Here is a 23,635-nt window from a genome sequence, read left to right on the forward strand (position 1 = left end):
AGCTCCTCCACTCCTTCTTCTCTCTTGCCCCACTAACAGGACCCAGATATTCCTGAGTATCCACTCATGCAGCCCAGTTACTTGGAGGGAAGCTAACCTTTCTCAGCTCCAACCTGGAGCCTGTCAGGACATTCTCACAATTTTCCAGTAACTGGATTAAGGCTGTCCTGCAACTGCATGAGGTCAAGGAAACCAAGACTCTGCTCAGGATGTGGAGAGTGACACCCTCTCTCTCCTCTGGAGCATGATGTGAGCACATGTCCTGGGATGGTTCCAGTCATGTCATTACCAAGAACAGAGCCAGCCTTGGGATCAAGCTGATCCCAGAAAGCTGAGTGCAGGGAGAAAGGGGAAAGCCCAGGTCTGAGTTGCATGTTCAATTGCCCTGGAGCCCACCTTCTCCCTGGCCTTGCAGACATGAGGCCTGCCGTCCCTTTCCATCTGACCAGATGAGGTGCATCTTCGGTCACATGCAATGAGCCACACATGCCGGGTAACCAGCCATTATTGCTGGCATGCTGTGCTCAGAAACTTCTTAGTCCTGAGATCCTCCGACCTCTGCACATTGCTGCTCCGGGAACAGGCAGCCACAGGAGTCCTAAGCAGGAGCACACCCTGCTCACTTCACATCCCCAGGCTGAGCAAGCAGGCAACTCACAATGGCTGGCAAAGTTAAAGAGAGGGTTCTGAAGAGCAAATGCTATACAACTGCCTTGGATTTTTATAATCTTTTCTTTCTCTTTTTCTCTGTTTAGAGACAGAAGTAATGACTCATAAGACAAAAACCTAAAGAGCCCAGCCTCTTGGTGCAGGGAGCTGGTGTAGCCTATGTCACAGTGTCCCAATGTGCAGCTTGCATGTCACCCAGCTGTTTCCTCCACAGGGTCTAAAAGGATTTGCCATGAGGAAGTGCCCTGGAGTACTCAGAATATGTTCTGTCAGTGTAACCGAGCAGGACCCTACGGGGTCTTCCCAGGACAGACCCCTCCCCCATATTCTCTGCTATAGCTCCTCTCTGAAGTACCTAGATGATAGTATCTGATGCATATTTCCTGAGTTTTCCAGATGCTGGTACCACCACCAGAAGGAAGAAATTAATGCTTGATGATCGTGAGCCCTAAGGATTGATCACCATCAGAGAATTGTGCACAGCTGATCACAGACCCTGGCATGTCCCTCTCTCACCTGGCCTTTAAAAATGCTTTGTTGAAACCCTTTGAGGAGTTTGGGGTATTTTTGAGCACGCGCTACCCGTTCTTGCTTAGCCCTGCAATGAGCTTTTCTCTGATCCAAACTCTGATGTTTTGGTTTGTTTGGCCTCACTGTGCGCCAAGCACATGAACTTGCATTTGGTAACATTAGGTCACGTATTAATAATACCACACAACAGTGGCAACCCGAAACGTTCTCTTTGCAAAGTGAAGGTTGTTTATTGCTTGTTATGATTTTAACAGGCGAGACCCTACATAGGAACTATAATACCTACAGGTGGTCTTTACCAAATGCCTGCATAGAGTAGAATGTTGGAATGAATTTCGTGTGTGTGTGTGTGTATGTGTGTTTTCCCAGAGTTCTCACTTTCCCTTTCCTGGTGAAGCAGAGTCCACCCTCCCAGTGGTGGGATTGAGAGACAGACAGTGGGGATCTCTGCTGGGGCCGTGTGCGTGCCTGTCACCTCCCCTCACATCGTCCACACCCGCCCAGGGTTCACTGTGCTCACACGCATTTCCACTAGGGGAAAGCAAACATCACACGTGTTGAAGAAAACCGATCAAACTGCATTTTCTTATAAAATGAGATGAAAAAATAAATCTAAACCCACCTCTCAAGTGTCGCTCTTCTTTAAACTTTTATATATGATAAAGCTCTTATTTTTCTTTTCAATATACTCTAGTTAGAAATTTTAAAAAATAAACTTTCTTTTTTGGTACCTTTCATTTCCTGTGTTAGCCTTGGAAATATATAAAATACATCTCACTAGAACTCTTCTGTGCAAATAATAAACATAAATAATATTAACATCTATGTTATAAAAAAAGCATTTCGAGGTTTTCACCGCTGCCACCGCCAGCTGTAATCCCTGGAAGGAGGTCCTAGAAGTAGTCCGTGGTCTGCCCACTCAAGCCTCGCAGGTCCTGGTCTGGCTGCGGGGGGCTGGGTAGGAACTCGCCGTCCCGCCTGTCCATCTGTAAACCACTTCGGGAGAACTGTAGGACACTTCCCAGCCCGCTGACCAGAGAGAGGGAGGAAATCCAGTTGAGTGAGCTGAGGCTGGGCAGGCTGAAGATGGACGACAGGGCAGCTGCCCTGCTGGCACTTGTGGGTTTCATCTTGGAGTCCCCTGGACAGCCTTCCGGGATCACCTTCCCTGGTGAGGAGGACCCTGGGGTCTGGCTGCCCAGCCCTTCCAGCAGGGTGTCCTCCCTCAGAGACATGCCCATGTCCACCACGCTGGGCTCCCCGCTGGCCTCTGGAGAGCAGGACGACTGCTGTGCATGCCAAAACACCTGCGAGCTACAGTCCTGGGAGAAGGACCCCGAGGCACTGATGCTCCTCTGTTCTGACGGTTCCATCCTCGGTTCTCCTGGGAGGTGTCCCTGAGCAAAGGTCTCTTTGGGAGCCCTGAGTTTCCTGGGGGACCTTCTAACCAACTGGCGTCCCAGCTGCAGTTGGGTGGGGAAAAGGCTCCTCTGCAGGGCTTTGAAAAACAATCTGGAAAGAACATATAGAACACAGTCAGCTATTGCTGCAGTGGGGCCTTTGAGCTTCTGAGACATGAACGGTACAGGAACACAACAAAGGAGAATGCTGTCAGAGCCCACGTGGGACCCAAAGGCCACTGTCCCTGATACCCACCTGGGCAGCAGCGCGGCGACGGGTGCTATGAGACAAATGAAGTAAAACACAGGGTCGCCCATTAACGTCTGCATGGTCCAATAGGGGTTGGATGGAGGGTAGCACATTGCACAGGAAGCATTATAAATCAAAGCCACAGTGAAAAATAAAAGTATACTGAAGCCACAAGCCATCCAGTTGAGCCAGGTCTGAGGGGGAAAAAGAAAGGGCTTTTATCTCAACAAAAATGCACTGGTCCTCTGCAAGTGGAGGATGTAAGAGGGCGTAGTGGGAACAGGGTGGTCGGTGGGGCATGGAGCCTTGAGAACTGGTGGACCGGCCTGAACACAAGTGGGGAGATGGAAGTCAGGTGCCAAGGGAAGGACAGGGAAGGAGAGCTGGGGTGGAGGGGCTCAGGCAGGCAGGAGCCCAGCACTGCCCGGGACAAGTGCTGCTCCCACACCCTGGGCTTGCGTGTGCATGGCCGGCCTGTGCATCTGCTTTTGTTCTTATCACAGTGAGGCCAGCTTTGCAGTCCCCCCCAGCCCCCAACTCAAATCTCTGCTCAATCTCACAGAATGTGCACGGAAGTAAGCAGATCGCAGACCAGCCCCCTTCTGGATCAGGCCCACAACTCTCACCCAGGTCTTGGTTTCTATACCCAGGTGCAGGAGGAAGGTGAACAGCGCGATGGCGGTGATGGGGGTCCCCCAGGTGAACATGTCTGTGTCTGAGTCGTGGTAGGCCTGAAAGACAGCGAGGTCCTGTGTCTGTGTGTCGCCAGATAAAGCTGGTGGGAAAGGCTGGGCCGGGTGCCAACTTACCAGGTAGGGAATGAAAAAACACACCAGGCTCTGGAAGGCAGCATCAGCCATGTTCAACCAGAACGTACGAGGCCGATATTCCTGAGACACAAAAACAAGCACGGAGATTACAGGAAAGGCCTCATCTCTTCAAATGGTTTTCCGTCACCTACGGGGGCCATGAAGGCACAAGTCAAGCACCCCAGGGACACCTGCTAATTCAGGACTTTGGAGAGGGAGATCCTGGAGTGTGGAGGGCTGGTGAAAAAACACTACAGAAAGGCCTACAGGGGCACATGGGGCTGAGTAAGTCACTGCGAGCATTTGTGCCCACAAGGCCTGCTACAGCATTCTCAGTCAACAGCAGAAAGATGAAAATGCTTTCTAAATCCCATAAGGAATTTCCCTAGACAGGGACTAGTGCATGAAATTCCGGCATCTGCCCCAACCTGAGCCGCCTACTTTGTCAGGGCTTTGCTTCCCTCCGTTGGTGGACCCGCTAGAATATTTCTTAAAAGTGAGTTATTTTAAAATTAGATCATGGGTGTTTCCTAATGTTAAAATCAAAAAGCTGTCTACCATGGGCAAAAAATGACTTTGAAACAGACTAATCAAGTCTTCCTTATCTGGATGCCCCAATCTGTATCTGGCACTGCGGAGTTCTGAGCTGCTGGTGCCAGCACTGGCCCGCAGGACGCAGGACGCAGGACGCGCAGAGCAGGCAGGATGAGCGTTTACTGAGCACTTACGAAAGCCAGGCCCTTCTGGTTTGTCCCCAGGACAAACTCCCTGTGGCCACCTAGGACGTGAGGCCTGGCTGAGTGCAAGAGCTCCCCCACGTGACAGGTGACAAGCGGAGGCCCTCCTCATCTACCTGACCCTAAGCAGCCCCCTACCTACCCCAGGCTGCCTGTGGGGAAGTCCACTCTTCAGTAAATCAGTTCCGAATGAGAGACCATTGTGGGATATGCGGGGATCCGTTCCCTGGGCACTCGTATAATAATTCCAACCAGCCCAAGAGAAGCACTCACAGGGCTTTCTTTAATGGCCAGCTAGGAACAGCTGGTAATTAGCACGTCAATCTATGTGATGTATTGATGTAAACATGTATTTTACATCATCTGTTTGTGTTCACTTGTTCTTCCCAGGGTTTCCCTAAGGGTTTATTTTCCCATTAATCCCCATTCAAAGGAAATCACATTTCTTTGGGGGTGTTTTAGAAAAATCTCTGCTCTGCCTGCAGTCATCCCACGTGACTTGGATTCCAAACGGGCTTTCCTTGGGCTCCTGGAGACTCCTGATGTAAAGACAGTTTTCACCTCAGTATACTTTTTAAAAAATCTTTTTTTTTTTCAAAAAGCTTTATGTAAATTGATATACAAAAACCACACACTTTAAATGTACACATTTCGATGGGTTTGGGCACATACATACACCCCTGATACCATCACCACAACCAATCAACCCTCTACTTAAATAAATGCATTGCAGTCAAGAGACAGAATTCTTTGTTTTCCTCCCACTGGTCAGATTCTAGAATTTTAACTGTTTGTTCCACAGTGTCCATTTTTTTCTTGGAAGATTTTATTTTATTTTTTAAATTTTATTGGAGTACAGTTGATGTATGATGTTGTGTTAGTTTCAGGTGTACAGCAAAGTGATGTACTTATACGTATATATATTCTTTTTCAGATTCTTTACCCATATAGGTTATTACAGAATATTGAGTAGAGTTCCCTGTGCTATACAGTAGGTCCTTGTTGGTTCTCTATTTTATATATGGTAGTGTGTGTATGTTAATCCCAAGCTCCTAATTTATCCCTCCCCGCCAGTGTTTCCCCTTTGGTAACTGTAAGTTTGTCTTCGAAATCTGAGAGTCTGTTTCTGTTTTGTAAATAAGTGCATTTATATCATTTTTTAAAATTGGACTCCACATGAGTGATATCATATGATATTTGTTTTTCTCTGTCTGCCCAGGGTGTCCATTTAAAGGCAGGTGTGGGACCTGAACTTTCCAGGAGCTGGATGTGGAGCGTGGAGGGCCAGGAGATGGGGTGGGGGGAAGGGGAGCTTCACCTCCATGTTCTGGCCGCTCTTGTAGAGCTGCGGCTTGGTCAGCAGCACGTCAGCCGGCACGTCCTTGTCCAGCACCCCAGTCACAAGCTGGGGAAGCGATGAGAAGAGCAGATTAAAGAAGATCAGATACCACTGGTCAATCATGGCGGATGCAGAGAAGCCACAGTAAAACTGGAACCAAAACAGGAGGCCCACGAACATCTGCAATCAAGGGAAGAGTGGGAACAAGCAATTCTCAGCTGCCTTGCAGAATCTTGTCCAAGGGAGCTGAGGGCTTTGCAGAGTCTGACTGTAAAGACTGAATTTATAGGCAGAAATTGTCTCCAAAGACAGTCCTCACTTTGGTGCCCTCTGTCTCTCCCTCCCCCTTCTCCTCCCTCCTCGATCCCTCGAGCATCAAAGACCAGCATTGGCAGCTGAGAATTCCCACCAACAGCCCTTGGAGGGATGGAGTCTTGGGCCCAAATGCCACAGATCATAAGAGAAAACAAAACAAAGGTCTGGCAGGGTCTAGGGTGGCTCCCATCTCAAGAGGGTTGGCTGGATACCTCACCCATCATGAGGCTTCTTTCCTTGTGCTCCACGCTGTGGCACTAAACCAAACCTACCTGGGCTACACCCTGGATCCTGCCTCCCTCTTTTAATGAGGAACAGTGTGCAATTATTGACTCGCATGGAGGGGAGGACACACACAAGCATGGCGGTAAAGTTGATGGTGACACCAACATCACTGCCTTGACTGAGCCCTGGTATCTGCTGGGCACTCTGTTAGTGGGTGAGCTACAGGCATTATTGCTGGTCCCTACAGCTATGCTGAAAAGGAAAGTGAGGTTCAGAGAGGTGGAAGAGCCTCCTCCCATGCGCAGTAGGAGCTGGGTGGACCTCTTCCCACTATTACTTGATCACTGAACATCCATGGCCTCATGTTTTATGGGGCGCATGGAAAGTTAGCAATTGCAAAGCATTCCTACACTTATTAGCTGTGCAACCTGGCACAGACCATTTAGCCCCTCTCTGCCTCAGTGACCTTGTCCGTGAAATAGGCACACCAATGGTACGTAGCTGTGGGGTTGTGGTGAAGATTAATGACTAATGCACCTTCAAGTACTCACAAGAGCTTCCTGCATGCTGAGATGCTCATCAGTGCTTTGTGGTCGTTACTGTCGGCAGGATGGCTATTTCCTTTGTTTGAGGCTCAAGCAGGGTCAGTGTGCTCACCCCATTTAGAGGAAAGTAAACTGAGGTCCAAGATGTCAAACGACTGGACTATGGTCATTGTATGAGTAACAAACCCAACTTGTTCAACCACTCGTGGCCTGGAGGAGCCATGGTGGAAGAACATTCTCTGCTGTGCACCGCATACAACGGCCTGGGTGTGGGCTCTGGAGCTGCCGCTGTGCACATTTCTGACCTTGACACAGTCACTTAACCTCTCTGAGCTCGGGTTTCCTGACCTGAAAATGGCTTGTTCCAAAGATCAGAAAAAATGATAGTCTACACTGATATCACCTCTAATGACACAGATCCTCCAGGACTTGTTTCAATCTATGACTTAATACAACTTTTCCCCTCCACCCTGAAAACTGACAAACTTGGCTTTTTCATTGACTTTCTTCCCTTTTTCACACCCACGCCTGCTTTTCTTTCTCCCACCTCCTCAGGCACAGCCTAATGACTCATCAGTGAGCAAGTGGAGTCAGACAAAGAGGAGGAAAAGTACTTAAGATACCTGAGACTTTTTTTTTTTTTTTAACTGCAGTACCCAAAAGCCTTCTCCCCAAACCACTGTTGCTATGGAAAGTTTTCTTCTCTGCTCCTTACTGGAAGGAAGGCCAACTTATTCCTAAAACTAATGAATTTCTCACTTTGGGAGGCAGAGTGATTATCCTCGAATTTCTCAAGTAGATTAAGTACTTGTTAACAGAGGCCTTGTATCTTATACAGAATAAAAACAGGGACCCCTTCTCGTTCCTTGTCCCCTCCGTGAGGACAGATTCACCGTGGCAGGCAGGAGCCAGTGACCATTGCAGGCGGCCACTCTGGGCCTCGTCTGCAACTGAAATATTGAATGCCATCCCCTCAATCTGAGAACTTTTCATTAGGAATTACAGAGAGCAGAGTTCAATTCACGTGTTCCATTTTGTTTTGTTTTCAGATAAAGAAAACAAAATCCACAGAAGGCAAATAACTCGCTCCAGATTGCACAGCTAATGAACTAAAGAAACGGGGCTAGGATTCCACCCTGCCCAGCCCCGCTCACCTTTACTCAAAGCACCCTCCTACACCCTTGGGAGCTGGGACCCTCCAGGTTTGCAACTGTGTGCTTGGTGGGGAGGGGGGGTGCTAGGGAAGCAACGCCACGCAGTCAGTAAAAAGGGAGTGATCTGACAAGGACAGGGACAGCACGGCACATCCTTGTGTGGATTGAGTCCCAGGCAGAACCCAATCTCAATTTATTTCCAAGACCCAACTTATAAAATTAGACATGCCATGATTGGTCCTGAATATCTGTATTAATTTGCTATAAGACATTTCAGAATAATGGGTGAGAGTGAGGAGGTGGGAGATGGGAAAAGAAAGGTGGGTCTAAGCGTCTGGAACAAACTATAAGAACATGCACAAGAGCTGTCCTGATGGTAGTTCAGAGTGAACATGGAGATTTAAAATGGAATTAGAAATAAACAAATAAACCTTTTAATTTATTTGATTTTGTTTCAGAAGACTGCAGGATGATCTTGACTTTGGAGCTGTGGATTTCAGCAGGGTAGGTTTATGGGACTACTCGGCAGAGTCAGTTACCCCAAGAGTTTATTTACTTTGTCTCCTTGTTTGTACATTCAACCACAAGCTATCAGAGGCAAGACGGACAAGTAGCAATCCAGCAACTTCTCAGCAGAACGTCTATACCTCACTTACAAGTAGGGTAGGGTCTTGAAATGGCCATGTGGTCCAGCCTGGAGGACTATGGCTGCCATACAGCTGTCTGCCAAGGACACAGTAGTGAAAGAACTAAGATTTAAATGTTCGGGTCAACAGGGAATGGACCAGGGCCCTGGATCAGAGTCCCTGGAGAGACAGAATTGTCCTGAGCCAGCCAGGTCTGGGAATGCCCTAACTGAAGGGTCAACTACAGACTGAGCTGGCCAGAGAGGGTGCCTGCTGGCATCTTCCCACTGGCCCAGGGTGGGCGCATTTTTTTACCGATTGTTTCTACTTTATTAAATCTGGACCCCAAAGCTTCAATGCCATAATTGCTATATCAAAGCCCATTTCTATCTGAATAAACAATTTTCTATGAAATCAGTTTAGGTCACAATCAAATTTTTATCACTTCACATGCTTCATTCACTGGTTCTGAACAATCTTTTCTTTTTAAAAAAAATTAATTAATGTTGGGGGTGCATTGGGTCTTTGTTGCTGCGTGCGGGCTTTCTCTAGTTGTGGTGAGCAGGGGCTACTCTTCGTTGCAGTGCACAGACTTCTCATTGAGGTGGCTTCTCTTGTTGCAGAACATGGGCTCTAGGCGTGTGGGTTTCAGTAGTTGTGGCACGCGGGCTCCAGTAGTTGTGGCTCGCGGGCTCTACAGCACAGGCTCAGTAGCTGTGGCACACGGGCTTAGTTGCTCCGCAGCATGTAGGATCTTCCCAGACCAGGGCTCGAACCCGTGTCCTTTGCATTGGCAGGTGGATTCTTAACCACTGCACCACCAGGGAAGTCCCTGGACAGTCCATGTTAATCTTGGATTTACAAGTGTAATTATTTTATTTGCATATTTATTGAGACGGTGCAGTGGACTAGGTGTTGTAGTAGAGTGTAGTAAGTTGTAGTAGAGCGTCAATGTCTAGTGTGGAAGTACCCTGAATAGAAAACTATGGTAAAATGTGACGATGCCTATTGTTGACAAATACAGAAGCAACAATGCAGCCATAGGAGTATGTATATTCATGTCGGCCAGGGGAACGAGGAAAGGCTTCTCGAAGACTGCTCAGTATCAGGATCAAAGCCTGGCTGAGTCCTCGCATGCTGACCCAGGACTGCCAATCACACTCCTGCTTATCTTCTGATCCCCTGCCTGCTCTGGAGAGAGCACCAATCAGAGCACTGCTGTCTGTGGGCACCTCGGCAGACCACTCCTTAGAGACCAAGGGACAGAGTGGTCAAGGGCTTGGAAGCTGGAGTCAGATGGATGGGGGCTGAATGCAGCCTCAGCCACTCACTGGCTGATGATCTCATGCAAACCCCTGGACCTCGTGGTCACTCTACTTCTTATTATAAAGCTCCAAGTGGATGTTCTCCTTGGATCTACCTGTTTCTATCCTCAGAGGTGCAGGTGAGTTAAGACTTCTGACCCTGCAGGGTACAACGCCAGGCCAGGCCTGGGGAAAATCCACAAAGGTCAAGGAGGGTGGGACCAATGGGAAGCTGTGGGGTAGCCCTCCGGCCACGTTCAGGTGATGGTCCTGTGAATCTCAGGCCTTTCACATCAAAAATCCTTGACTCTGGCACCAAATACGTACTGTGTTTTTGTAGAAGAAGTACAGCACCATGTTGGCAAGTCGGGAATAGCACCAGTGTCCATGAACGATCAAGAGCCTCTCGAGGTATCGGAATTTGGGCACCGCAAAGTCGCTGGCCATCACTGCCTTGAAAGGGAGAGAGTTCCCGTTACTGGTGCCCCTTCACTGCGCCTAATGTCTGTCTCATCTCCCCCCAAACACAAGGCACAAAATGGACGGAGAAATCCAGTCTGAGCTGGCTGTACCACTGTCTCCCTGATGAATGCCTGCATTTAAGAAAAATCCAATCTAAACAACACTCTAGTTTAGGGATATCACCCTAGAGGACTCATTTAAGATTTCAAATATATGTAATGATGGATTTTTAAAGTTTTTGCTTTTTCTTTTCCATGCTTTCTTTTCCATACATTTCTGCTTATCTTTGAGGGTTATTCCACACAAAAATGTTAAGTCTGCTTTTCAAATTTTATGGACTTCCTTAAACAACACCTGGAAAAGAGTAGGTGATGATGTTGTCCCATCTGTGCAACAGAATAACATCGTTGTGCATGACAGAAAAGAATGAAGCCTTAGAATGTCTGCTTTCTGAACCCAAACACAAGGATCTGAAAGCAAATAATGTCTTTACTCCTCTTCCTGTCAACATGTAGGAGTCAAGGGTTTTGTGCATCTTTTCTACCTTCCTTCATTTATTCCATGATTCATCCCCTCAAAAATCATGTATTAAGACCCTCCAGTTGCCAGGCATAGACTTGGAGACAGACACCATCACACAGGGTCCCTGTCCTCAATGGAGTCAGTCTAAAAACTCAAAGGGTTGTTAAACAGAGTTAAGGAGAGGCCCAGGGGGTCTTTGAGAAGCAGCCCCGACCCTTGAAAACTGCAGATAGACCCTTCCTTCCAGGCCTTACCTGCTTCTCCAGCCTTTGGCCACAACTTTCCACCTCCACACCCCAAACACACTGCTTGTTCCTCCATCAAGGGAGCCTCCCCAATGCTCCCAGCTGGGTTAGAGCCTCCCATCACATCCTCAACAGGGAAACTAGTTTTCTCTTTCACAGCACTCACTACAATTATGACTACTGCTGTAAGTTTAAAATACTTCTCTGTCTTCCCTCTCTGGACTTTCTGAACATCCCATGAGAGCTAGGACGGTAGATGTTGTGATCACCCTGCAGCCCTAGTTCCCAGTCAGTGCTTGGCCCATGGGGCACTCAACAAACATCGTTGACCAGAAGACTCTACAAAGACTGAGCACCTAAGAGCTACAGAATCTCCTTGGTCCCCTCTGTCTCTCTGCCCTGGACACCCTTCCCACCTTGGCTGAGCTGGGGAGCTGCAATCACCCTCACTCTTCCTCAGGGATGCAGCTTGGACTCCTTGGGTCCCTGTGGCCACAGCGCCCCACAAAGTGCATCTCCCAGAGAGCTCTGCACAATGTCCCTTTGCTTATCAGACTGACTAACATGCAAACAGGGCCACATTCCCCTGGGTAACCTGAGCCCTTAGAGCAGTAAGAAAAGGTGTCCAGTCTTACTGCCATCTTACATAATGTGCCCTTAAAAAACAAGTATAGCTTTAAACAATACAGAAGCATCCAGTAACACCCCACGCAGAAGTCACGTCCACTCAAAGCCAAGTCTCAATACAGCTTGGCTGATCCCCACACCTCTTTCATGGCTCATAGACCCCTCTGGCTCCTGCCCTGAGGCCATGCAGTGGGGGCAGCTCACGGCCCTCCTCACCCACATGCTCAACCTTAGAGACTCTGATACAAAGTGGATTCACTGGGTGCATTTCTCTGCATATGTGGTTTACAAGCACTGCCCTGGGTGGCTTTTCACTCTAGGAAATGAATGCAAAGGAGGCAATGCTGAAAAAATCAGAAGGAATTAACTATTTTGTTCATTCATTCAACAGATGTGTTTTGAGCTTCCCGCATGTACATGGCACCATGAAGAGGCACGGATGAGTCCAAGCTGGGCTCTATTTTCAATTTCATGGAGGAAGGAAAATGTACAATAAGGTAACACAAGTCAGAGGACGGGCAGTAGGAGAGTAAGAAGATGCTGAGGATGGGCCCAAGATGGAGCGACCGTGCTTCTGGCTCAGGACTTTCCATCTTACTGCGATTTCAGTGTCAAGTGAGAAAATCAACAAGCCTGCACAAGCATGGCACATGAGAGTTCAATAGCTAATTACTGAATGAATGCATCAATGAGATCAACCAATGACCAGTGACCAACATGCTGATTTTTAAAAGAAGACAACTGGATAGATTGTTCCTGAAAGTCTCCACCAAGTTAAAAAATACTGTGACTCAAAGTTAATCAAATGTCGGCAATTGTTGTAATGTTACATCCAAAAGAAGTACATCTTTTTCCTTTTAGATTTGTTTTTTTGATGGGGACCCTTTTTTTAAAAGTCTTTATTGAATTTGTTACAATATTGCTTCTGTTTTGTTTTCGTTTTTTTTGGCCACGAGCCATGTGTGATCTTAGCTCCCCGACCAGGGATCGAACCCACACCCCCTGCGTTGGAAGGCGAAATCTTAACCACTGGACCGCCAGGGAAGTCCCAAGAAGTACTTTTTTTTTTTTTTTTTTTTGCGGCATGCAGGCCTCTCACTGTTGTGGTCTCTCCCGTTGCGGAGCACAGGCTCCGGACGCGCAGGCCCAGCGGCCATGGCTCACGGGCCCAGCTGCTCCGCGGCATGTGGGATCCTCCAGGACCGGGGCACGAACCCGAGTCCCCTGCATCGGCAGGCAGACTCTCAACCACTGTGCCACCAAGGAAGCCCAAGAAGTACATTTTTAATGAACTCATTTGTTCATCGTCTGGATCACATGTCAGGAACCAACACAGTGGCAAATGAAAAATGCAGAAATAAATTTTCACATGAGCAAGGATGGCTGCACTCCACCTTTATAGTGACACCAGGATACAATAGTCCTACAGCAAAGTCCATTCTTCAAATGGTATCACTAATGTTCAGGAGCAGTAAAAAATGCCTTTGAGGGACGAACCACTGACAGCCAGAGAAAGGCGATGACTCACCATGCCTCGCTCCATCCCACCTTTTCACAGAAATACACTAATAGACACATTCACTGCACACGGCTTCATAAACATGAAGAGCTGGTCTCCTACCACTGGCTTAGCAGAAGGAGAGCACCAGTTGTACTGAAGTCCAACCCTTTAGCTCTGCGGCACAGAGCCCACAAGAAGGCCAGCACAGCTCACAGTGTGAGGACCCCTTGGTCACCCAGGACAGCCCCTTTGGTCTTTACCTGCATGCCCTCCTGGCCTGAGAGTCCCACGCCCACGTCTGCCACCTGGATCATGCTGACGTCATTGGCTCCATCTCCTAGAAACAGCACGGGCAGGAAGAATCATTTGAGTTGAGATGCACAGAATCAAATCAGCTTGATGGATCTTCCTGGGTTCTCTGTAAGCTGGGTCCTGTGAAGGGTCCTGGGGAGGAGTGAGGAAGAGGCAGTGCAGAGTCTGCCTTGGGGGAGCCAAGTTATGCAGCCAGAAAGAGCCTAGTGGGAGGCTTGCACCCACCAGCCACACCAGGAGGTATTTCCAAGCGGTGGCCAGCGTGTCCGTTTCTAGTTAGTACACGTTCCAAGCTACTGGCTCATACACCAATAGAGCCCTTCACGTGGCATCCAGCACACAGAGAGATATGACCACCACCTTCATTGCTGTTTCCTGAACCACTCCAGACTTTGTCATATGTCAGTCAAGGCTACTCCAATTCATACGCAGGTGAGTGGTTTTCTAAACTGAACGAAGGAGGTTAAACTCTGCCCAAACAAACTGTGGAGCTCTTTTTGTACATCAGTGTCCAGCTAACTCATTAGCTACTGTGCCCATCCTTGGGCTCTTTGAGCATGTGATAAAGGAGACCGTCTACTTATTCAGTCACAGAAAATGTGTAGGAATATAGGGTATAGGTCAGAGCTCCGGACACCTTTAGGGAAAGGCAAGCAGACTTAAAGTCATTGTCATTCAGTGATAGTGACCGTTCTTGGAACAAGGCAGCAGAAGGGCCCACATCACCGAGTACCTCCCAAATTTCAAATATGCAAAAAGTGTAGATACATAAAGTCAGTGTATCTCAGACCATGGCTATAGGACATCTCTCCCTTGTGATTCCTCTGTTCTTTATTGCACTGGGCCCAACACATGGGTGATGAGTCAATATTTGTCAAATTGAAATTCTGTGAAGCAATAACCTCTGCAGTTTTTTCCAGAATGTCCCATTCAAAATGAGATATGTAGACAATGATGTTCTCTGGATTATTAGCTGCTGGATGCCCAGGACTAGGTCATATCCATGCTTTAATTCATAGAAAGAAATGAACTAAAGTTGATTGGTCCTTACTTTCCCTTTCCCTTTTGAGTTTCTATTTTGTTTTTTTCTTTTCTTTCTAACCAGCCAAGCTCTACCTCCGTTTTCCTAAATGAGTGCCACACATCAGTGATTCAGTGGCTGAGCAGGCACTGACCAGGCAGTGAAAATGTGCTTTATCATTCAGGTCTTACACCAGTCCCGCTGGGGGGCACTGTCCTCATGTTACACAGGAGCAAAGTTATCGGTAAGGGTGCAGACCCAGCCTGCAGACTCCTCAGCTTCTCCCTCCAACACTTGCTCAGAGAGCCCTAAAGGCCTCTCCAGGCACATGAGGGCAAAGGTGGTCCTGAGACAGCCTCCCTGAGGAGGGGTCACAGAAGAGCTGCCTGTCTTAGCCTGAACCAAGGGGCCACAGATGAACACACACTCACTCCCCTTAGCAGATACCATGGCCCTGGGGATGTGCAGGGCCGTCTCCATGACGACCATGCTAAGGACATCCCCCACGGACTGGGCTCAACACCGGCCTCAACTATCCTGATGAGGTGTCCTGTATGACAGGGCTGCAATCCCTACGTCATCAAGGAGGGGCTGTCACAGACCTTTTGTAGAAAATACAGTAACTATTACTGATTGGTGAGGATGCTTTATTTCAGAGCCAACTCTCACCCCGGTGTTCATTCTATATGCAGGGAAAACAAACTGTTTGATATCGATATCGGGGGATCCCGGGGATCATATCATCTCTTTTCCTGGGCTACCTGCAGTCTCTCCCATCCCTCACCAGCAGGTGGCGCTGCCAAGTCCCTGAACCTCACTGGAGGCTGGACCTGTATCAGACGTGGGGACACTCCCCTGGGGGAGACAGGTGAGCACCGTACAGCACGGAACAGGGGCCGAGAAGGCTCTCCAGACCAACAGTCTGCAAGGAAAAACCACCATTAGATGCACAGTCCTTAAGGAAATGACGCAAAATTTAGCAACTATTCAGACCTTAGGAGGGTAGATGCTTGTCTTGAAACAAAGTTCAGCAGACAAGAAGCGATGGAAATTCTGATCACCATGGAGTCGCTGGGTCGTGCAGCATGATGAAGCCTTGGACTCCAGGCGGCTCACGGCCATCAGAAGCACCTGTAAAGGGCCTTCTTCCTAAGTTGGCCTGGGGTCGTGCTTAGTGTGCTGGGCTCCACTGTGGCCGAGGCTGCTGGACAGTAGTCTTCTGTCGCCCAGGAGACAGTAATAAGCTCCATCTTCTTCAACCACCATTGAATTACTGACTTCCTAATATGTAGCTATATCTGTTGCTAGTACATTTTGTGGCTTTCAAATCCAAGCTTTATATTTGGAACAGGCTGCCTGTTTCATTGTACCAGGTGTGATTTTATAAATAGAAAAAAGAGCAAGGAAGCGTTTTCCCATCCTATGGCATAGCGTAGAAGGGGCAGGAAATTCAAGATGCTTTGACAGGAAGCAGCTGCAGAGGTGGGGGCTGTTCGGCCTGGATACTTGCCTATGGCCAGAGTCATGGCCTTGAGCTTGCTCCTGACCAGCTTCACCACCATGCTCTTCTGCAGGGGAGTCGAGCGACAACAAAGGACAGACCGGCACTGCTTAGCAAGGAAGAGGAATTTGTCCTCCAGGTTTTTCTCGAGGGCGTAGGCCAGACTTCTCCCATCGATCACAAGGCTGGGGCTGGGGCCAGACATGGCAGCTGCAGAGGGCGGGCAGAGTGGGGAGAAGCCCACGCTCACGCCACCAGCGGTCTTGTCGGCAGCACTGTGGGGGCTCCTGGACTGCACATAGTGTAGGCACTGGTCCAGCAGGGCTGCGCACGCCTCCTGAAATGGACACGAGAGGATGGTGCAGGTCACTCGGCTGCATCACAGACCAGGCTACCTGCACAACACATCTGAGAATCTCCAGGGACCCAGGCTGCAGGCTCTGCCCAAGAGGTGGCTCTCCTGGGCCTGGGAAGTCAGTAGAAGTAGATGACTTTCAACGTGAAAGGATTTGAGTTGGTTTAGGGTTCCTATAAGACTCTACTTGATTCCGTTATACTGTGTAGAGGTTAGGACAAAGCATTTTCACTTTGGGAGGCCTGGCCAGACTGGCTAGCTGCTGGCTAGTTAGGCTATGGGAGCTTTCCAGGCACTTCCCCATGGTCCTCAGAGGCCCTTACTCAGCCCTTCTTGTTTCCTAGTGAGGTACCAACAAAAGCTTCTGTTGTGATTAGCTCTGAAAGAAGAGTACTCAGTGTCTCCCTAAGCTCAGGAAAATGAAGTTTAAAAAAAAGCCTAATTACTGAGGGTTGGAATTGGCAGTGCCCTTCCAAAGCTGTATCTGAGTTCCAGAAAGAATAGGGAAACTTCCTGGGGAACCTGCAAGGTCAGGGGACAGAGGCGTAGGAAGGAAAAGTGTTTCCAAGAACGAACACACTCCAGGAAACTCAAGTGGTTCCTGGTCCTCCACGGATGGCCACGGATGGACAGTAGCCCACAGGTTAGTGAGCAGCTTCCTACAATGCACTGTGGGAATCCAGGTGTGTCCGACAAGCACTTAACTGAGGACCTTTTATATCGAGGAAAGTGAGTGAGACTGGAGAAAAGAAGACCAAGAAGACGCAGCTGTTGGCCCTGAGTGATGGGCAGGCAGCCGGACACACACACACACACACCCTCCCATGACCACAGCAAGTCACTGACAAGCATGTGCAACATGTCCCTGGATACAGAGAGGGGCAGACTTGCTTCCAGGCAGGGCTGGGAGTGGTGGTGACCAGGAAGGCCTTGCAGAGAATGCGGGACCTCATTGCAGGAATACCATGGATGCCCTGGTGCTAGCACAAGGCACTGACAAGGTAGGATGGAGCAAGCATGCCCTGCCTCCCCTACAGGTGCAGCTGTGGCACCTGGACAGATTCATAGAGCCACTTTGAGTACTCAGAGTATACAGCAGCTGTCAGGCTGGGGAAGAAGACTGGCATTCTAAACACACTGAACTGCAAGGTTTCCACTGTCACTCTGGCAGGCCCTCACCTGGACCCAGGTGTCACGGAAGCTGGAGGTGGGCACCGAGGCAGGGACAGAGAAAGCTCCAGCTCTAGAAGCCCTCTACTTCTGGCTTGAGGAGAGGAAAAGAGAACTTCCAATGTTTAGAGAAAATGGAGGAAACCCCATTTTTATTTATTTTTTCCTCTATTCTCTTGAACCCAGCCCCAGGCAATTTTGCTCTGTGGGCAGCAGTAGGAACAACAGTGGTAGCACAGCCATCTGTTGCTGGGGACTCTGAGGGAGGTGGTCCTTCCTTCCTATCAGAGCATCTGTGGCCCTAGGACAGCAAGGCAACGGCTGCCCTCCTTTCTGTCTGTCCTGCCACCACTTGGCCCTGGAAGTCGGTGCAGAAGTACAAAGCAGATCAAGGTAACTCAAACCCCAGCTTTCATGCCAGAGGGAGTCCCAGAGAATCAGAAAGTACTGGAAAAATTGTCAGGAGGGGGTAGCTTGGCAAAAATGTGAGACAGATTCTAACAGCTTGGCAAAGGCCAAACAAGACTCACATTGAAATCAACACCCCAAGGCTGTTCAGAGCCTGCAGGCTGCACCCAAGAGGACTGATATCCTGCCTTAAAAAAATCCACATACTCCAAATTTAAAATGACCAGAGTGCCATTCAAAATACGCACAACATAACTCCAAATTTATCAGCATATAAAGAGCTAGGAAATTCTCAGTGCCTGTGGTAAAAGAAAATCAACAGAAGCCAATGTCAAGATGACACACATACTGGAATTACTTGACAACGACTCTGAAGCAGCCATTATAAAAGTGTTCCAAGAAGTAAGAAAAAATTCTAAAAATGAATAGAAAGGAAGTCTCAGCAAAAAACAGAAGATATAAAGAGGAATCAAATAAAAATTTTAGAACACCCAAAACACATTAACGAAAATGAAAAGCTCACTGGATTCCACTTATGTGTCCATCATTGGATTACATAAATAATTTACATAATTTCTCTGTGCTCAGTGAGGGGGATTATAACCCCCACACTCTCTAAGTGTGAGCTGTGCACAGTGACTTCTTTCCAGAGAGGACAGTGTGAGAATTAGTTTATGGGGGAGAAACCTGACAAAATTAACATCCACAGTGATACATCATGTTGATAGAATGTACTCTTGATATGATGTGATGAAATGATGAAAATGGCCCTTTGTCTGTGGTCTTCTTCCCCAAAACTCATAACTTTAATGATGAGAAAGATATTAGACAAATTCCCATATAAAGACATTCTAGGAAACACCTGAATGTATCTATCCTCAAAACTGTCAAGGTCATCAAAAATGAAGAAAGTTTGAGAAACTGTTATAGCCAGTAAGAGCCTAAGGAGACATGACGACTAAATGTAATGTGGATCCTGGGGACTACCCTGGTGGTGGTCCAGTGGTTAAGAATCCTCCTTCCAATGCAGGGGACGTGGGATCGATCCCTGGTCAGAGAACTAACATCCCACATGCCGTGGGGCAACTAAGCCCGTGCACCACAACTACTGGCCCATGCGCTCTAGAGCCCACGCGCCACAACTAGAGAGCCTGCGTGCCGCAACTACTGAGCCCGCACACTCTAGAGCCCAAGCACCACAACCAGAGAGAAGCCTGTGTGCTGCAATGAAGAGCCTGTGTGCTGCAACTAAGACCCGACACAGCCAAATAAATAAATTGATTTAAAGAAAATGTAATGTGGGTCCTCAATGAGATTCTGGAAAACAGAAAGGACATTAGGTAAAAATTAAGGCAATCTGAATACAGCACAGATTTTAGTAAGTAACTGTATATCAATACCATATTAAAAATTGTAAAGATGTTAATAATAGGCAAAATTATGTATAGGTGAAACAGTACTATCTTCACAATTTTTTTGTAAATCTAAAACCATTCTATATAAAAAGTTTATTTTTAGAAAAACACTAAATGGGCTCAATAGAAGAATGGAGATAACAGAAGAAAAAGTCAGTGACCTCAAAGACAGATCAAGAGAAATTATCCAATTTGAATAAGAAAGAAAAAAAAATTGAAAACTGAAGAGCACCTGCGGGACCCTTGAGAAAATAACAAAAGACCCAATATTCATGTCATCAGTCTTACAGAAGAAGAGGAGAAAGTGCAGTGCAGAAAAAGTATCTGATGAAATAATGGCTGAAAACTTACCAAATCTGGTGAAAGACATAACCCCACAAATTAAAGAATCTTAGCAAATCCCAGATTATAAATCAAAAGAAATCCATGCCCAAACACGTCGTAATGAAACTACTTAAAATTATAGACAAAGAAAAACATAGGAAAGCAGCCAGATATAAATGATTCATTAGCTATGGGGTAATAATGATTCAAATGACTGTTGATTTCTCACTAGGTACCACAGAAAAATAAAGACATTATCTGATGAAGAAAAGCAAGAGCATTTGCCACCAGTGGACCTACTCTAAAAATTAGATAAAGGAAGTTCTTCCTAGAGAAGGGAAATTGTGCCACAAGGAAACCTGAAACAACAGAAATGGAAGAAGAGCAACAGAAGTTGTAAATAAAATTTAATTTATGTAAATATAATTTATTTTAACTAAATATAATGGACCATTCTTTTCCTCTTGATTTCTTTAAAATATGCTTTTAGATTGAAAGCAAAAAATATAATATCTGATGAGGATTTCAATTTATGCAGTTGTAATATATGACACTATCAGTGTTAGGGGGAAGAGTAAGGGGCACGTGGAGTGGTAAGATTTCTTCATCCCACTGATTCTAAGTAGACTGTGACAACTTAAGTATGCACAGTGCAATCCTAGAAAATACACTAAAAAAGCTAAGTGATGTCGAAACATAAGAGACAAATTAAAATGAAATACTAAAAAATGTTCAAATAACCCCAAAGAAGGTAGAAAAAGGAATGGAGGAACAAAAAACAGAGAATAATAAGAAAACAAAAGATAAAATAGTAGACTTGAATCCAAACATATTGATAATTATAATAAATGTAAATGATCTAAGCATACCAATTAAAAGGGACTGTCTGAATATATGAAAACATGACCTATCTACCAAAAAAAACATAAACAAACAAAAAAACCTCACCTCATTTCAAATGTAATGCTACAGGTAGATTAAAAACTAAAGGATCAAACAAGGTATGCCATGCAAACAGAAATCAGAATAGCTGGAGTAGCTATTTGGGGCCAGAGTAAATTATTTCAGGCTTTTCAGATCATTCAGTCTCTGTGGCAACTACTCAAAACTGCCATTATAGCATGAAAACAGCCAAAGATTGTATATAAAAACATGGGGAAGGCTGTGTTCAAATAAAACTCTACAGAAGCAGGTGGTAGGTTGGATTTGACTCATAGGCCACAGTTTGCTGACCCCTATTATAGAAAAATTGAACCATACCATCTCTCAACTGGATCTAATTGATATACCAGGCAACAACAGAGCAGAACACACATCCTTTTCATATGCATATGAACATTCACCAAGATAGACCATACCCTGGGTCATTAAAAAAATTAATATGAAAGAATTAAAATCATAAAAAGCATATTCTATGACGATAATGGATAGAAATCAATAAAATAGGTTTCAAAGAGAAATCAGTAACAGAAAGAAAATAGGAAAACTCCAAACACTTGGAAATTAAACAAAACACTGCCTATTTTAAGACATTTAAAAACCCACAGGACAGCATGGTATTGGTGAAGGGACAGACACACAGATCAATGGAACAGAATAGAAAGTCTAGAAATAGACCCACACAAATAGGACCAATTGATTTTCAACAAAGGTGTAAAGACAATTTAGTGGAAAAAAGACTGTCCACAAACGGTGCCTGAATAATGTGGAAAAATGCAGTTTGATGTAAACCTCACACCTTAGACAAAATTCTACACAAAAAAGATTGTGTTTAAAGCTGAGATGCTAAACTATAAAAGTTTTAGAAGAAAATAAAGGAGAAATCCTTGTGATTAGGCACATCTTAAGTGTGACACCTAGAGCATGATCCATAAAAGTTAGACTTTGTCATCTGCTGAAGGAGATGTTCCAAGGGAGAGTCAGTCACTCGAGGAATCAGAGCCCCGGCCAGGGCCTATGGGAAGAGATCCACCCTCCACACTTGGGGATTTCAGTCAATAGATGTGACAAATGAAAACCCACATGCCACTGGGGCATCCGTGAGACAACACATGCCATCCTGAGGACACCAAGGCAGAATGGACTGCTGCCCTGGCTCCATGTGACCTCATGAAAAACACTCTCTGATACTGCTGGCTGGAAAGTATCTCAGGAAAAAGCGGGTTGAACTTTGCTTTATAAAGCTCAGATGCGTGTTCCTAAGAAATCCCAGCAAATCCCACATCTTCCAAGACTATGACAAGCACGTTCTGATTGCCAGAAACACAACACAGGTGCAAACAGAGCAGAGGGCAAAGGCCCGCCTCACAGCGGCTGCCAGAAATGGAAGGCATTCTTTCCTGCTCTGCTCTGGGGCTGGTGGGGTGTGAGGCTGGCCAGGCAGAGAGGGTCTCCCCGACATCCACCCACCTGGGATTCGGCGTTCAGGGTGATGACTTCCTCGTCGTGGTCCAGCAGTTTGCATGCGTAAGCGATGTTAATGGCTGTTTCCTGTTTGTCACCAGTGAGAACCCAAATCTGCAGGCCTGCTTGACGCAATTTAGCAATGGTTTCAGGGACTCCGTCCTGCAGGCGGTCTTCAATCCCAGTGGCACCTGGTCAAAGGTACAACAGTGTGGGTAAGCCCCCTGCTCATGGGCACCGACCCTGACCGGCATGAATGCCTCACTCCAACACAGCAGAGGTGCTGGCCCCACCCTGCAGATTGGGCCCTGCTGTGGTCCATCTTATCTGGAAGCACTCGGGTGATTCCTCATTCAGGACATGGGGGCACCTTCACTAGCTCTCGATTCCACATGGTAGGGATACCTGGGAGGCACTGAACATAATTCTCTGGATGTACAACAGAGCACCTCCAATGCTTTCTAACATGCAGACAACTTTTAACTTTACAGATAGCTTGGAAACAAAGCTTGTGGGGAGATGGTGGGAGTGACCATATTCTGAGGGATGAAAAGTTTTAAAACTTATCCATCCTAGGGCTTCCCTGGTGGCGCAGTGGTTGAGAGTCCGCCTGCCGATGCAGGGGACGCGGGTTCGTGCCCCGGTCTGGGAAGGTCCCACATGCTGCGGAGCAGCTGGGCCCATGGGCCATGGCCGCTGAGCCTGCGAGTCCGGAGCCTGTACTCTGCAATGGGAGAGGCCCGCGTACCGCAAAAAAAAAATGTATCCATCCCACAGATAGCTTCTGGTGAATGACACCCACAGTGCTTGCTCTCAACAATGCTTACCATTAGCTGTCGATCAGCAACATTATCCTGAATGTTTTTTCCACAAAAATAATGATTAAGGGGCAGATTTTCCCATGCAGGTCTCAGTATATTGGGAAAAATATACTACTCAATGCAGAAAAGTGTCCTCTAGGCCAGCCTGTTTTTCCCTCCATTTCCAACTTGGTGAGATGGTCTCACCTTCCTTCTAGACGTGCAGCATTGCCTGAGGCCTCCTTGTCAGCCTTGTCTTTCTCTTTTATGCATGCTGCTCCCTGTGCTGGGATGCCGTTATAGACTGAATGTTTGTGTCCCCCCTAAAAATTCATAGGTTGATGCCCTAACCCCCAAGGTAGTGGCATTAGGAGGTGGGGCCTTTGGGAGGTAATTAGGTCACGAAGGTGGAACCCTCATGAATGGGATTTGTGCCCTCACAGCAAAAGACACAAGGGAGACGACTTCTCGCCGCTGTGCAAGGATGCAGAAGGAAGGCAGCCGTCTGCAAACAAGGAAGACAGCCCTTATCAGGAACCAAACTGGCCAGCACTTTGACCTGAGACTTCCAGCTTCCAGAACTGTTGAGAAATAAATGTCTGCTGTTTAAGTCACCTTGTCTATGGAAGTTTTGTTCAAGCAGCCTGAAATGACTAAGAGAGACA

General features: G+C 47.1%; 1 protein-coding gene across 1 annotated transcript in view; it reads right to left on the reverse strand.

Annotated features, from left to right (window-relative positions):
* Positions 1 to 1,405: 1,405 nt before the first annotated feature.
* ATP10A (ATPase phospholipid transporting 10A (putative)) overlaps positions 1,406 to 23,635 on the reverse strand; it is a 174,953-nt gene continuing 152,723 nt past the window's right edge. Inside the window, 10 exon segments of the mRNA XM_067755780.1 lie at positions 1,406 to 2,195; positions 2,198 to 2,712; positions 2,857 to 3,044; positions 3,477 to 3,581; positions 3,660 to 3,740; positions 5,715 to 5,915; positions 10,232 to 10,357; positions 13,522 to 13,598; positions 16,105 to 16,432; positions 22,177 to 22,361. Of these exon segments, the coding sequence (XP_067611881.1) occupies positions 2,053 to 2,195; positions 2,198 to 2,712; positions 2,857 to 3,044; positions 3,477 to 3,581; positions 3,660 to 3,740; positions 5,715 to 5,915; positions 10,232 to 10,357; positions 13,522 to 13,598; positions 16,105 to 16,432; positions 22,177 to 22,361 (1,949 nt within the window). The 3' untranslated portion in view covers positions 1,406 to 2,052.

The sequence above is a fragment of the Pseudorca crassidens genome, chromosome 1 (assembly GCF_039906515.1).
Source record: "Pseudorca crassidens isolate mPseCra1 chromosome 1, mPseCra1.hap1, whole genome shotgun sequence".
Taxonomy (NCBI): Eukaryota; Metazoa; Chordata; class Mammalia; order Artiodactyla; family Delphinidae; genus Pseudorca; species Pseudorca crassidens.